Genomic DNA, 17,320 nt, shown 5'->3' on the forward strand with positions numbered 1-17,320 from the left:
AGAGCAGCATCTCTGATTGAAATGTATTTTAGAGCTGCAGAAAAGTTGCACTGTAATGTCTTTTTTATTTTATTTCTAGTTGTTGTTTTTCTTTTTCTTTTTTTTTTTTTTTTTTTTTTTTTTACATTGTGGACTATAGTGAAAATAGTCAGGGCTTGATACAGTGATTGGCCACCTGATGGGAAGGCAGGGTCTACTCAGGGGAGCTCAGGGACACTCAATATGAGTGACTAGAAGGGGTGAAGCCAGGATGTGTAAGGATACACTGTCTGTACTTAAACCTGTTCAGTAACACTGAAACCATTGTTAAGGTTAAACAGATAATGAGTACAAAATATAGATAGTATATATTGCAGAGAATAGCTTTGGATAACAGAGAGAAATAAACTATTGCATTTCTAAAATATTTATTTAAAAAGTAAAACAAAAGAAAACAGCTTTTCTGAAATGTATAGAGCCATTTCCCAATTTCTGCTTAAAATCAGAAATAATACATGGTAGATTTCAAGTTAAGATGATCTGATTCTTCCCAGCTACATGGTTAGTACTTACTGTTTTAGTTTGGTACTGAAATATATTGTCAATGACAATACTTCCTTAGTTTAATGTAATAGGGAGTCATTTCATCACTGTTCTTATGAGTTGGCGGGCTGTATCAGATATCGTGACCAGTTATAAATAAGCAGGAAATGAGAAAAGAGAAAAGATATACAGTTACCTGTTGAATGTTTGTATTGGTTTTGGGGTTCAAAAAAGATAATAAAATCTAAGGACTGGAGAGATCTACAGAGGCATATAGTCCTTCCTGTTCTCAAGGCACGGTAGTGTGGCATATTCACTATATGCATAAATACTGCTTTTCAAAGTTGAGTTTTAGAATTACTTGCAGTATTATGGTTTTCTCACATCTTGAATTTAGGATGAGGGAACACTGTCCCCATGCCCTGAGGGAACTACCAGCCCTGACTATTCCTGACCAGCCTCCCCTGGGCTCTGAGAGCCTAAAGATCCTCTTTCAGAACCCTGGAGGTTCCCTACACCCTGCGGTCCAAGACTACATTTTAGCTCCTGAAGCAACTCTGTTGATGTCCCTGTGACTACAAGAGGATTCCTCACAGCCCTGCCCTGTCATGGCCTTGGAAAAAATTGGCCCACCAATGGCCTCATGTGTCTCCCTGGCTTTGTGTATCTCCATTCACAGGGTGATTTCCAGTACTTAGGGCAATGGCTGTTCTCCAGCCTCTCCTGATCCTGGCTTGTGTAGCTAGACAGGCCCTGGCTGCCAGACCCTATACTGCCAGGAGAACTGCAGACTCTGTTCAAAGGAGTCCCTAGCCATTACAGCACCCTGAAACGCTGAACTTTGCTTTCAGAGCTGCTCAATGGGGATGTCTCAGATTGCTTCAACCTTAATTTTCTTAATATTTGATGGCAAAGGAATTAAAAAGAAGCTGAATAAGATTGTTATAAAACTTTTAAAATACAAAAAAGTGGGCAATACTTGGATTTATTTTTCTCCTCAAAATAATTCTAAGTCCCTAGAGCAATTACCCGCAGCTCCTTTCAAGACCTGCAGTATGTTTTTGTTCTTTCCTTATTTCTTCCGTTCTAAACTGCAACCTACTGGCAGGCAAAATTCAGGCTCTTCCTCGCCCCCAGATCTCTGTTGTTCACCATGTGCTCCTGTTTGAACATCTGCTATAGGGAAATGGGACTTGGCAGACATTTTTTTTTTGTGAATTTGGACTAGAGATATGCTGGCACGTGCTATTAGTATTTGCATTTTTTTTTCTTCCATAAAGAAGTCTGTCTGTGTAAGTATTATTTAAGACAAAGGAAGGAGTAAAATTGATAAATCTTCCTTCTAATGATGTCATTAAGAAATTCAAAATCTGTACCAATCTTTAGGTGATGAACAACAGGCATCACTGAGGCTATTTGTAAGGGTCAGTGGCAAAATTCTGTGATCTTGTGCTTGGCAGGAGCTCCCAGTTCAGCAGCTGCTGCAGCAGTTGTCCTTCCCCGCAGTAGTGGCTGCTGTCCCTATTTCTCCATGTACCTCTTCATCCATCTCCTATTGCATAAGTTGTTTGTTACGTATTTATTTAGGCAGCCTCATCCAGTTCTGCCTGAGTTTGTAAGGAGGTTTTTGCTGATTATTCATCAGAGAATTCAGTAGAAGAGTGATTTGCTGGAGGTTTTTGTCATTCAAATTCTCCAGTTTAAGTAGGTGCACTACAGTGCAGTCACTGGTAATATCTTGTAAAGGGAAGTCTCCTTAACAGCATTGAACTGTGATTGCCTGGCAGCTGTTTTCAAGGTGACGGTAAGTTTTATAAAGATACCAAATAGAAAGATAAAAAAAAAAAAAAAAAAGAAGAAGAAGAAATAAAAGGCAAAATACAGTGACCAAGAAACATGAAAATAGAGCATTTTTCCACTTGTGAATTCAAATGTGTTTCTTTTGTGAAATTTGTTTCAAAAGATTTCTGCTTCATAAGCCAACAGGAAAGTATGACCTATTGTGTTAAGAAATTCAAGCAGCGAGCCTCCAGCCTTACCTATGATACTAATTTCTCATTGTTCATTGTCAACCACCAGAGCCTCTTAGCAACACAGACATGCTGAAGGATGCAGAATCATATAGGGAAAAACATGTTGTTACTTGAATAACCTTTTTCTACTGAGAGTGAAAAATTCCTATGCATACAGCTTTATTAGCAGGCCTAACCTTTTCAATATACTGGCATTTGTAGACCAGCAGAATTTTAGCTTTGGCATAGCTTGAGCAAAGATATTTTACAGTTCTGGGCATAAATGAATCTCTAAGGCAGAAAGAAATGTTAATGCATATGCGTATGTATATAAATGTATGAACACACATTTTTATTATGTAATTGCATGCACAAAAGTAAGAAAAAATCAATGGTAGAATCGGAGTGACAAAGGAGTGTTGGGCTTTTTCTCATTCTTCCTATGTCTTAGCTATCATGTAGAACATTCAACTTTGGGTCATGCTTTTGAGTCATGCCAGCAAATTGTATATTGAAAGATTTTATTTATTTATTTATTTATTTTTCTAGTGTTGTATTATGGAGTTATAGAAAATCCCTAGAAATTTGGAGCTTTTGTGCATAAACTATGAAATTGATTGTTATAAGACTCTGGATGCTCGTGATATTTTTTCAAATTATATAATCGTATCTGGATTTATAAGAGAATTAATTGTAATCCAGCTATTGTTTTCTAGTGCTTATTTGCCTTTACATATGATTTTGAAGTGACTATGTTATGCTATCTTGTCTTTTTTTTTAGGTCATTTATTTTTCTTTTCTTAAACTTCCCAAGAATGTTTCTGAGTGGGTGGTTGAAAGCATAGAGAAAGCCTGTGATCAGGGCAAGTTTTCCTAATGTTTGATGTTTTCCATTTATGGGAAAAATGGTTCACTGAATTCCAATCTCAACTTAGTGTTTAATCTTCCTCATCTAAAGCTGAGTCATTTTAAAAAATGAATCATAATTTTAATGTGGGCTAAGTCGTAAATGATTTGCAACTTGGTATGGAAATTAATCTTCAGTTATAAAAGGTATCTTTGTTAAGACTATAAGATACTTAAAAAATCAGATACTTTGACACTTCGATTATCTCCCTGTTAAATATGCAGGTTTATTATTTCTACTGTGTCATGAGTTTGATTGTTTTGCCTTCTGAAACAGTACCTTAGCTCAGGTTATCTATGTAACTACTGTTTAGAAGACTATTAAAAAGAAAAGAAAAAAAAAAAACAAAAACAAACCCCAAAAAACAAAAAAAAACAAAACCCCAAAAAAAAGTTAGTGCAGTGCCCAGCTGCTTTTCTGAAGTGAAGTAGTAGCTTTTTCAGTTAGCAGTCTCTCACTCTATGTGCTTAGCCTGTTTGCTACTCCTCAGACATGAGCTGGGAAAACACAACTCGTCTCTTCCCAGGAGAATTCTGACTGTGGAATCAGTGTTTTTCTCCTACCTCCTAGGCTAAATCCATTCAGACAGAAGGGAGAACTGAATGGTTTCCATATTTAAAGTGAATTCCCAAAGCACTATTCTAGTGGGTAATAAAAATAATAAAACTGTAAAAATGTAAAAGAAAAAACAGTTTCATGACATGAATTTTGCATTTTACATTAACTGAAATTCATGGGATTTAAGCATTTTAATGATGGACTATGTGCTATTATATATCTCTGCATACTTTGGATTGGAGAATCTCATACAAAAAAAAAAAAAAAAAAAACAAAAGTCCATGATTACAAAAGAGTGAGAGATATCAAAAGAAGCTTAAGACCATATTCATGCTTATCTTTTAATATGTGGATTATACTTCTGGATTTATTGAGAAATGTAAGTTGCTGAGCTGTGCAGAGCATATGTACTTAGAGGTAACAGACCAGACACAGGTTTGCATTTGGGATGTGTTTTTACACCACCTGTTTCCAGTGAGTGAACAGATTAGGTCAATCAGACTAAATAATTGAAATTTTTTTTATTTCCTCAGAATTATTTCCTCAGATGAAACTTACAAAAAAAAAAAAAAAAAAAAAAAACCAAACCAAAAAAAAAAAAAAAAAACAACTCCCAAGGCATTAAGAAAACTTCATAGTTATTTCTGTGTATAACTACTGATACTTTTTATTTTCTGTAGAGCATTTACTTGGCTGATTTTTCTGTCAGTGGAATTTAAAACATTATATTTGAGATCCTCAATTTTTATTGGCATAGAACTTTCCAAGACTGTTTCTTATGCACAAGTACTAATGAAACTTGAAGATTACTGTCGTACTGGTGTACCTTTAGGTCAACTTATTGAAGATGCAATGTTTATAATACTGGTTTGGCTGTTAGAGGCTGACTAAGAATTAGTTTTTCTGAAGAAGGTTGACACTGTTAGGAATTGCACATGGAGAAGATTGTCTTTTGATGATTGACTTAAAATAGTGATATGTCATGATTTTGTTGTTTAAAAAAACATCTCAATGCATGCTATTTTGGATCCTATCCCATGAACTGAAATAATGATTGAATGACTGTGAATAAAAGGTTGTGAAAAATGGTTCTTTCTTGTCTGTGAAATATATAGCACGGTGCTCGCAATAAATACAGCTTCTGTTCAGAATGTGGAAATTTCTCAGTTTTGCTAGGACAACCAATGCAGAAATTACATCCAAAAAACATGACAAGTATTTCAATCATGCAATATAATGTGCTTTTTGAATGGCTGCGTTTAGGTGGTATTTAGGAAAAATTTATATAGCACAAGTGTTTGATTTTAATTACAACTGCATAAACATAATGCTTGTTTGAGGAAGACAAAAATATTATCTGGCAAAATACAAAAATTAAAAATAATATTCATTATTTTTTGTTCTAATTTCCCAGTTTTTGTTTTTCTCCTTTCCATCCAAGATTTGCTGTAGTAATAACTATGCAGCTGTTATGTATACCTGTTTTCTTTTGTAATTGCTAGTTTATGATTTGCTCCAGTGTTTCACCCATTATGCATTTTTGACCATCATGCATTTCAGAGACAGAATTGTGTTAAATCTATTTTTCTTTTTTTCCAGGATATTTAGAGTGTAAATGATGGATATGTGCTAAGTGAATGTGAATTTAAAGGATTTATGTATTGACAACTTATTGAATAAACTGCTTTGTTCTTTTGCAAGCAGACATTTTTTAACAACAATGGGAACAAAAATTGGAAAAGTAAAGACCTATATGCTTCTGAACTGCTGTGATATAGCATGATTCTGTTAGCCAATAACCAAAGTTATTCTGACTGACAGTTGTTAAAATATCTATACAAAAAAGTCTGCAGAAGTTGGAGTTTCAGTAGCAACATTTGTTTTCTGTGATGAGTCTGCAGAAAACACACACACACACACACATATATATTTGTGTTGTCTGGCTCCTCTATTAGTTTCTCTACTCACTGGCACCTATGCCAGATGGGATTTAGTAGCACTGTTGGGAATGAATGTGCATGGTAGGTGACTCATGTTTCAAGGACAAGAAAAGGAACTTGAAATAGTCCTTGCAGACAACTAAATGAAAAATATGCTGCTTAACAACAGCTAAGGAATGGAATAAAGAATGTTTGTTTCTGGGCTTTCTGTGTTTACTTACCATTTTTTATAGTATTTGTTAAGAGGGTACAGTATGTTCTCATTTACTTTATGCCCACAGTTCTCAAACAGCTAGAGAAAATTACTGATGCACATTCAGAAAAGCTATTAGCATTTTTTTTGTGTGTGTGTTCCTCTAATTACAGTTCATATTATGTAAATCAGTTTTCTGTATTTTAATTTTCTCTCTTTTCATTCTTCATCTAGATTCCACTAAGAAAATTAAGGATGTCTTAGAAGAGTTCCATGGCAGTGGTGTATTAGCAAAATATAATCCTGAAGGGGTAACTTGTTTTCTTTCTTTAATGATTGGGAGTGGTGGGAAAAGTGTTAAAAAGTGTTGTAAGGATTTAAAATACAAGTATTCTTATAAATCAGTTGTTTGGGGGTAATTTAGTCTGTTTGGAAATAAAAAATAAACTAAAGGTTTATAAACATCATAGTAGACACATCTGCTTTGTAAACTACATAAACAATTTAATAACTAAAACAAAACAAAACAAAACAAAAAATACACAATCAAAATAAACCCCGTAATTATAAAGGCTAATGTGCTTTCTAATTCTTTTTGACAGAGATGTGAATAGTATCAAATCATATATAAATAAACTCTGCAAATATATTTTTTCAAACTTGTTTTTCTTACATTGTTTCTGGTAGTGGGATCTCCTCTGGGGCAGTTTCTTTTCTACTGGTATTATGAAACAAAGAATTCAATTGAATGTGTGTGTGCATTGCCTCTACAGAGTCACTACTGAAGAAAACACTGTTTAGGATAGTAAAAAACAAAACAGCAGAATGTTTCTTTTTGCAACAGTTTTGAGCATGACTTGTACCTACATTTTAGTATACAGTAGTTAATTAAGGCAGTTATAACAAATTAAATATTGATATATTATTTTATACTTAACAAAATCTAGTATTGGTCATTTGAATCAGTTTCTGAAGAAAATATTTTATATTTTGGTAAAGTGGTATGAGTTGATTGATCCTCTTAAACCTCAATTATTTTATTTAAATAAATCACACATTATGAAATGGTGGGATCATTTTGACTATTTGATTTAGTCTTCAACGTGACACCAGCTGTAGAACTACCTTGAACTGACTCATTTTAGAATGCAGACATATTTTTTAGGAAGAGTTTATACAATTGATTTTCAAATTCAACCGTTCTATTTTTACTTTTAATTTTCACTGCTTTCTTTGTGCTGTGAATATATGTGATAAAATGTTCTTAAATTTATTATTCAGTTGTTTTTGAAATCTTCACTTCCATTCTTTCATCATACAGTGGTTTCAATTCTCTGAAGCGTAACCTTTTAAAGTGCAAAGTAATTGTGAATTTGTATGTTTTAATTACATTTTCATGTAGGTGTTACGTTGCTTTGTTAATTCTTACTCTAAACAAAACAGTATTTGACGTTGTGAGATTAGTCTCTTTTAACAGTTATTCCTCCAGTTTTGGAGTATGTGGAGGTTGAATCATGTGAAAAATGATCAGAATCTACAGACAGGACAATTGCTCTAATTGAAGCCAGAATTTGTGCCAAGCTGGAATTACTAAACACACTTTGTCCTGAGCCAGTTGTCTGACATTATACCTTTCTTAAAGTTCTTCATTTTACAGCTGTTTGCTTGAGCATCCTACCAATGCACTGACTCATCCAGGGGTTATAAAAAATCAAAGTACCCAAACTAGTGAGCAAGATGGGAATATGAAAGGGGCAGAGGTAATAAAAGTCAAACGACTTGCTGCAGTTCCATGGATCTCAGCAGGGATCAAGCTATTGATTGGTACTGGACAGTGTTAGTCTCAAGCTAAGCCCAATGGCTTTTTCACTTTTCTGTTTAGTACTCTGACTTCAGGAAGTGCAACAAAAGGAGGAGAAGAAAAAAAAAAAAAAGAAAAAAAAAAGAAAAGAATATTTTGAATCTAGTAGGATTTATTAAGTAAGGTTTTGTGCCATCAGCTGCTGAACTGCAAGAAGAGTGAATGAAATACTGAAATTTCTTCTGCAGTTCGGTGAATGTAGTCAGGTATAACTGCCTTTTTTGAGGTGTTTTTGACATCTCTTTAACCTGATGTGTGGATAAGCCCTGTAGAGTATGACTTGAGAGTTGATTGCATCTGGTCAGATGAGAACTCCTTGTGCTGCATGAGTTATTAAAACTATGCAGTTTTGAGCTATAGAACCCACTGCTACATTATTTTAGTAGATATGACAAAAAAAAAAAAAATTAATGATCTAGCTGAAATAAGTCAGTTCAGCTTTTCTCTTGCACATATTGTAGGTAATCCTTTAAACATCTAGGCATCCTGTTTTGTTCTTGTGTTCTGTAGAGGAGAGCATTGTGCTTCCTTTTTACCTCTTTGTTTTCTAGATCGTTGTCTCATACACATTTTAAATATTTTTCCAGTCTTGTCAATATCCTACAAAAAGGTGGTGCCAATTTTATACTAATAAACATGGAATATACAGGTATGGCAGATTTTGCAGTGTGGCATATTTATGTACTTTAGAAAAAGTCTTAAGTTTTTAAAAAACTTCCTGCTTAAAGGGTTGAGGATTTTATTCCACTGTTGCTTTTTTATTGCAGTTTATTTTATTTTTTATTTTTATTTTTAATCATGAGCTGATTTAACAGACACAAATAGCAAAAGAAAAGCTATTGATACATGAAGCTTGTGACATGAAGTCATCTGGCTTGTTTTTCCATCATCTTATATCTTACTGAATGAATGTTTTTTAGGCTTAGTGGAAATGACGTATTTGATTGTACAGAGGTCTTTGTCTACTGTAAGAATTATATTTATGCACCTTTTACCCTGTGCTAGCTTTGAATCCAAGGCAGATTACTGAAACTTCCACACGTGCTAGTAAATGTCTGCTTTCTCACCTTTTTCTATGTTGGTGTAAAATATGTAATTTATACTGTAATTTCTACCTGACGTAGAATACACAGGTAGGTTTACAACATCTTACTGGAAAGCTGTGATTTATAAATAGTCTTTCCATCATTGGATATTTCTCTAACCTAATTTCAACCATTACACTTTTCAGGAAAGTGCTGAGTAGGCTGGCAAAAATCAGGAAATGAAGCAAAATGCTGTATCCATGTGGGAAATAGATGCACATCGTTTTTGACGGTTCTGTTTGAGTGGATCATAATTTCTTGCTTGCAGACACATCTTAAGCTTTTAGGTATAGCCAATGCACAGAGAGGAGAAATGTGAACAGATGGACCTTAGCCAGACAAGTGTAGGTTTGAGACAGTTAGATGTAGCATGTCTGTGCTTGGATCTGGAAGTGCTCCTGAATGCCACAAATCGGATTTGGATAAAAAGAATAAATGTAAATGTTAAGATTAAGCAGTGAAATTTCCAAGAAGGTTACTACTAGAGTGTCTGCATGTCACAAGGCATATGCCGTGGTCTGGTCTGACTGGGTAGCTGAAGCCTCAGGTTTAGCAAAATAACTGCAACATGGCAGTCAATGTCTTCCACCTTCAAAATGTTTTTGGATTTTTTGAAAGTAGTGAAAATCTACGATTCTAAGAAGAATCTTTCTCCAGGGTCTTTTTGATTGCTCAAAGTATTTAAGTGTTGTTTGTTTGTTTGTTTGTTTTGTTTGCTTTTTATTAGTAACTAAAGTTTGTCTCAATCATTGTAATTTATGTGGAGTATATAAATATGTTTATAATTGAAGATAGTGCTAATTAAGAGATACTGACATCAGTTTGTGAATAAAACAGGAAATTAGTGCCTTTATTAAAAGGAATGGATTATTAGAAACTTTTGAACCAGTGCTTGCTAGTGTTTATTATTGCATTCATTTTTGATTAAATGGTTTCAATAACAACCATTCTTGGCAACAAACAATTATTTTTTTCTTTTTCAAAGTGCACAGGGCTGAGAGAGACAAACATATTTAATTCCTTATCTTTTTCGTTGATATCTATCATTGCATGGTTAAAAATAAATTGCTTACACTCTCTAATCAAGACTAGAATGCTGAGCTGAACCATTTACTTGACATGTGCACTAATACAATATAACAATATTCTATCTTCTGTCTTAAGCCTGTTCATCTACATTAATAACCTTTCAACCAAAATAGTTTTATAATAACAAAGTCTGCGCGTTACTATGCTCCATTAATGTCTTCTTTCTTTTATTGCATGCATTACAGAAACAAGATATACTTAATCAAGTAAGTAATTTTATTTTTTTTCTCCTTTTGTTAGGCATAGAAGCATTATATTTTATTTTGTAGACTGCCATTGAGATTCTGTTTATTAACAAATAACCACCCATTGCCATTGCATTAATTATTAGAAAAATAATTAAAGCTGAGAGCAAAATGATTATCAATCTGAGACTGACTTTATGGGCTTTGTAAGAGAAAGGGTTAAAGACCTTATTGCCAGCCCAAGGCTCTACTTCTGAGAAGCTGGTATAGCATAAAAACAGATATAAAAATACAATTTAAAAATGCTACGAAAGACGGATAAATCAAATGAACTTTTCTTAGTGACCTAGTTATACTTCCTTTGTAGCACAGAGGTTTTAAAAAGGCCTTTGCTCCTTTTGGGAAAACACAGATAGATACAACATGAGAATAATAGAAAAAATCTAGAGTCTGTAAGGATTCATATAAGTGCACAGAAAACAAATGAGTTGAAGTTGTGCAGAGCACAGTGCAATGTGCCCTGAGGAGCTGAGTGTGATAGCTGATCACAAGATGACTGCAAAGACCATCAATGTTTGGTCACGAAGAAGAGAAATACATCACTAGGACATTGCAATAGTATTCCCGTGGTCATGGGCAGTCTGAGAACAAGACAGGGCATGTAAGGATAGGTGGTGTCTTCAGGCCAATTGAAATAAGTGTAAAACTAGTTAGATTTTAAAGCAGTTTGAAACATGTGTTTAAAAAAAAAAAAAAAAAAAAAAAAAAAAGGCTTTTGGTGATGTCTCCTCCAGCTACGTTTTTTGACTGGCTAAACATACTAATTTACTATAATGGCTTTGCCTTTTTATGATATATAAGTACTATAGGTATTTCTACTACAAATGAGCAAGCATTAGTTGGACTATAAAAGAGCACTACAGAGAAGTCATCTTCCTCCTTTTAACCAGTACATGTGCCACAAAATGGGAAAATGTGAAATCAAATTGGAACTAATTTACAGAAAGGTTAGCGGGATGTGGAGAGTTAGAAAAAATCCACCATGTAGAAGAAGCCTGTTCCTGAAATGCAGCCATCTGAAGACTCACAAAAGGATATTTTGTCATTCTAGCTACAAAAAAGTTACAAACTTGTATCACCAGCAGAGAACTGTACGCTTCAGACATTGAGAACTCAGGTGTTTTGGATTGATAATTTCTGTTGAAAAACTGTTCAGTGTTGAATATTCTTGATGATATTCAGTGTTCCCTCTGTCTCCTTTTTCATTCTGTGTCTACAAGTTCAGCTTTCCCTCCTTGACATCTTGCTTCTCTTTTCATACTTCCCCTCTCTGACTTAAGCTCCCATTTTTATTATTTTCTTAAATAGCAATGGAAAAGAATTTTCCCATATTTTTAATTGTAATGAAATAGGACTCCCAAAAAAATCAAGGAAGATACAACGTATCTTCAACCCAGGATTTTTTATAGTACTTTTATTCTGATAAGAACTTTATAAATTAAGACATAATAGATACAGCTGTCATACACAATAATTAGCATAAAGTGATCACAGAAGGATGGTCAGTTGTGCAATATGCCAGTGGTGAAGTCTTGTGAACTGTAACATAACAATCCTAGTTCTATAAGCTGTATTCCACGGTTAGGGGAAAAAAAAAAAAAAAAAAAAAAAAAAATGTTTATAAGTAAAAATATCTCTAACGAAGGAGAAGTGACTCTAATCAGCGTTTATTAGATTTTAAGGCATATCCATGTTTACGTATCAATGTGCTTATGATATGAAAGCATATGTGTGAATCCTTCAATTGGTGAAAGAGAGGAGAACCATTTTCTTCCATGCTGCATGTAACAAATACTCTGCAATCACTGTACTAATAAAGTATTTCTTGGGTTATGCACATTATTGCTTTGTAAGAGACAGAGAAAACAAGGCTTGTGTTCTTTTCTCTTAAAATATAGTGATTATGAAAGATGGTTGCAATTTTACATTCCTTTGGGATGTGTTCTCGTTTGATCCCTAATGAATTCAAATTGCCCTTATTGAACATGAAGAGAAGTAGGTTAAAGTTCTGGTGCTAGAAGTTCCCAAACAGTGTTTCAGGTTGTTACTGATTTTTTAATTTTTATTATTATTTTTTTCTTCTTATGGACAAATTTCTTTTTGTTACATTTAAAATTTAATTGACGACAATGTATCCAGCCTTAGCATTGTCAATAGTTAGTAAATATTTCAGAACTGCTTTTATCAGGTAATTTAGGAATCAATTGCATGTAACATAAATGGCCCCTCACTACAAGAAAGATATCAAGGCCCTGGAACAGATTCAGATAAGAGAAACAAAGCTGGCGAGGGATCTGGAGTATTATTAAGAAATCACAGAGGAATCTGCCTTAATTCTAAGTAAATTTAACTTAATGTAGGTTTACTCAAGCTGAATTAGGAAGGACTGGTTAAAGTGCTTTACCCAGGCTATTTAATTATGCCTTTAAAAATTGTTTTTCATTCTGATGTATAGAGAGTTCTTCTGTTTTATTTTTGTGATGGTTAAAACTGATTCACAATCTAAGGATATCTAGATAATATTTGTGAAAATGCACAGAAAAACTAAATGTAGGAAAAACTTTTAATCATCACTTATTTTATGAATTAATCAAAAAATGGAATTTACTTGGATTCCTTTTATGCAATTTGGGTATATTTGCAATTATTAACCTGTAAGAATATATAATCGAGTAGTTAGTGGTGCTCTTTTTTTTTTTTTTTTTTTTTTTTTTTTTTTTTAAATTATTATTATTTCTTTCTATGCAATACTTTTAAGTTCCAAAGCTTATGCAAAAACTTAATTCTGCTTACAGAGCAGCATTTTCCTGAAGACTGTGTGCCCCGGTGGCGCAAGTGGTAGGAATGCCGCGTTGCAACACCGGAGGCCCTGGGTTCGAATCCCCCCTGTGGTGCAAGTGGTAGAAGTGCTGCTCTGCTACACAGTAGGCTCGAATCCCGGGGGGTTGGACTCGATGATCTCTAAGGTCCTTTCCAACCTGCACGAGACTATGATATGATTCTGTAAATCTACTCTGTGATGAGTAAAAACTGTTGCCAACTAGAACTACAACTCAGCAAACAATTTTCAAGAATTCAGTGTTTTAGTCTGAAGTATGACAGCTTCCCTATCTTTCCTAAATTATTTAGTAACTATTTTCACCATGAGTACATGCTGACATACATACTGAAACACGTATAATTGTTTGCTAAAGCAAATCTGCAGTTAGTAAGATTTTATTTTTTTCTTAGCTGCATATAAAACTAGGATGAAACTGCAGTGGCTCATGAGTACATTCTAGATTTATTTTAATAATTAGCATTAACATTAATAATGTGAGTAAATGTTACAAATCCTCATTTCGTTTTTAAAGAGATATGCTTGCTGCGCTCAAAAATTGCAAAGTATTTGTTTTTGGTGGGAAAGATTTATTTTTGGGAAGATTTAGGCCTGTACTCTTGATTTAGTCCAAATATTATTTGTCCAGGTGGGGTTTTTGGTAGGAGTAGGTTATGAAAGCAGAGCTGCCCCCATAAGCTTTGATGTTGATACAGAGCAATTTAGACAATTCTTTATCTAAGAAATTAGTTCATTTGATTACCAGTACTTATATAACACTATTATGTCAAAAAGTATGTTAAGTGCTTAGATCAGTAAAATTCAGTTTGAATTTCTGCCATGTGAACATTAGCAATATATATTAAACAACAAAAAATGCTGTGTTCTCTACTTCATATTTTTTAATGCATTATCACTTTATGGATAGTCTCTGCTCTTCTCTTACCGCTCCATATTTTCAATATGTCAGAATTAGTGAATTTTCAAAACTTAGTAGTACTTTAGCATTTCTTCTCACTGCTAGTCACATAATTGTTGCTAATGCAATATCTGAATTGTATTCATTATACAGGGTGCAAAATTTGATTTACTTTCACATATCTAATTTTTCACAGAGAAGCAATATGTTGTACATTCTGTATATCAGGATATGCTGAGATACGATGTCTATACAATGGAGAGTTCTGAGTTTCTGAGTATGTTGGCACAGAACATACATATAAATGTGTAAATCTTCACAATATGGACACTATAAAATAGCAGAAAACAACATCAACAACAACAACAACAAAGGAAAGAAGAATAAAAGAAAAAAGGAAAGGAAAAAAAAAAAAAAGGAAAAAAAAAAAAAAAGAGAGAGAGAGAGAGTTTACTGTCTTAAATGAAGTCCTGTGAGGAATTATTTTGACCAAGAGCTGGAGAGGCTCATACCCTGGTCCCACCCAGCTGCTGCTCATGCAACTACCGATGGAGTTCAGCTTGTCCCCACCAGCATGTACGAAGTCATATAGAATAGAATAATAGAATAATAGAATCACCAAGGTTGGAAAAGACCTAAAAGATCATCCAGTCCAACCGTCCACCTACTATCAGTAACTCCCACTAAACCATGTACCTCAACACAACATCCAATTGTTCCTTAAATGCCCCCAGGGTCAGTGACTCCACTTCATGGATGTTCCAGCATTTTTATTGCTTTGGATTAACTGTAAGCTGATTCTAACAAATGTAGCACTCAATACAGTTCTAAAAGCAACTGCTATACTCTAAACCTTGCTCTGGGCACAAGGAAAACTTCATATAGATCAGTCATAAATCTGTTTTTAGCCCAGTAATGTTTTATCTGCCTAAGACCCCAGAAGTAGAACTCATTCTACTTTCTAGACAGATCAAGGTATTTGGAGTCATACTCATAGCCTGTTGTAGCTGAAATCAGGAGATCAGAGGGCTGAGCTGTCCCCTGTTTTTAAATGAGTATTGGTTTATATATATCTAGAATAAAATTAGAAAACACATAAAATTGTCTGTTATTTTTCCCAGCATAGTCATAGCTTCCATTTTAATGCTGGCACTTGGAAACCAGTCTTCCAATTCCTGTTTTCTCTGTGATTCAGAGACTCATCATCTATGAACCAGTATTAAATTAGTGTAATGTATTTATCACTGGTTGCTTGAGGAGAAACAGAACACATTCATCATGTTAATTAGAAATTTTTAAGCCTATTAAGCTTAGCCTGTGCTCCATTTCATTTTCCTTGGAGTCTCATGTATACAAGAAACTTGAAACTGAAGAGTAGGAAGAGCTATGAATTATTCCAGGGAAGGAGAGTAAAAGTGATGTAGGGTATATACATGCTTTACTGGTATTAATGTGATAAAAATCTTCACATCATATATCTGTGAAAAACATGTATCTGCAAATACCTGTATGGTCATGACGATACTATAGAAAATAACTTACTTTATTGTCAGATTTTAATATTCAGTGGAGTAACAGAGGAATAAAATTGCAGATTATGTTATGGTAAATTTTTAATACTTATAAAAATCCAGAATTTTCACAATTTTACATTTGCGTTTTTAGATTCGAGCTTTTTTTTAGGTCAGTGTGATCAATCTCTTGGTAGCTTTCAACTCCTTGCAGTCAAGATTCCTTAGTAACATTTTCTTCTAGTGAAATGGTTGTCATTTGTTTGCATGTATCTTTTTATGTGTGATTATTGTTATATCATATTTCCTATGGTACGTTCTGTGACATAGGAACTATGTCATGTTACTATGATATGGTGAAAAGGACACATTCATGATCACAGGTCAGGCAAACAATTTTTCTCCAGAATTTGCTTTTTTATAACATATTGTGTTAAAATATAGGAAAACCGATCAGAATACTTTGTTAAAGCTGTTACAGAATTTTCCAGGAGGTTTTAGCAGCTGGAGAGGAGAAAAATATAATACTTCCTAGAGTCATGTGTAATAGGATTCTGAGTTTCTATGATCTATATTGCAGATGAGTCCTTCTGCTGAATTCAAATTATTCCTTATTACCCAAAAAACCTTTTACCTACTTTTAAACATCTTTCTTCCAAGTTTCTGGCTGCTGCTGCAAGTAGGTTATCTTTAGATATGATTGGTATTTACAAAGTGTCAAAATCTGATGTCTGTAGCTCATTTGTACCCTTTTGCTATCGCCATAATTATTTATCTGTATGTGCTTCTTTGGCTGTTGGCAAAATTAAGGAAAATTAGGAGGAGAGATGCTGCGAAAACAGAGGTGCCATCAGGTTTGGTAGAAGGGTTGGTAGTTGCTTCTGTTTCCATACCGCCTCCCTGTTCCTGCCTGATTCAGACATAACCTTCTCATATTCCATTTTGTTCACAATTTGCAATGTCACTCTCTTCAGATTTTCAGTTTAGACAGAATTGTCTCAATTTGGTATTACTTTCTGCATCTACCACTTATGCATATGTATAGTGTTGTTTTAGTTTTTCATTCTTATAGTTTATGATATCTGTCGTATTTTTAACTGGGTTGTTTGAATAACTTTTTAAATCCTGTTTCTTAACGGGCTGTTTGATGGAAGGGATTTCTTCAAAGAGATGGTAGTTGTCAGCACAAGTCAGTCCTAATTGTTTTTGTTTGTAGCATATTGATATAATGAAGGATGCCATAAACTTAAGAAAAAAATCCATCCCAATGTACTGGTTCAATATGAGTTCTTTAAAGAGCAAAACAGCTGAAAGAAAAGATCTGGGCAAATCTGCCTGTATTTGCTAAGTTGTATATTTTAACAGCAAAACTCTCATATCATCTTGAAATAAGACTGGTTATTCTGTCATAACACCACTGAAAAAACTGTTTTTCTTAAATGTAAGAAAGTAATAGTGAGTTATTTGCACTGAAAGAGCTTACTGTACGTGATCTGTTCATGCATTAATATTTAAAAAAGGAAAGCAAAACAAAATTCTTTGTGTTTGGGGTTAACATGTTGGCCAAAAATTTAATTTAAAAAAAATATATTCAATATCTGAAATGACAAATTATAGTACTAGGGGTGCTGAATAATCTCTTCAAGCAAACTGCATTTCT

The 17,320-nt window shown here is 33.9% G+C and overlaps 1 protein-coding gene across 16 annotated transcripts in view; it reads left to right on the plus strand.

The window, feature by feature from the left end:
• Window positions 1-17,320, plus strand: part of DGKB (diacylglycerol kinase beta) — a 325,927-nt gene that overhangs the window by 55,468 nt on the left and 253,139 nt on the right. For 11 of the 16 annotated variants that reach the window (XR_014943032.1, XR_014943029.1, XR_014943031.1 and 8 more), the window contains 2 exons: window positions 6,367-6,443; window positions 10,353-10,373. Coding sequence is in view for 11 of the 16 variants with exons in the window: in XM_032443169.2 (XP_032299060.1) it covers window positions 6,367-6,443; window positions 10,353-10,373 (98 nt within the window). In the remaining 5 variants the exon portion in view is untranslated. The remainder of the gene's footprint in view (window positions 1-6,366; window positions 6,444-10,352; window positions 10,374-17,320) is intronic. The other 5 variants (XR_014943033.1, XM_085538541.1, XM_085538543.1 and 2 more) reach the window with 1 other exon arrangement.

The sequence above is a fragment of the Coturnix japonica genome, chromosome 2, assembly GCF_054131305.1.
Source record: "Coturnix japonica strain WE chromosome 2, WE-NBRP24, whole genome shotgun sequence".
Taxonomy (NCBI): domain Eukaryota; kingdom Metazoa; phylum Chordata; class Aves; order Galliformes; family Phasianidae; genus Coturnix; species Coturnix japonica.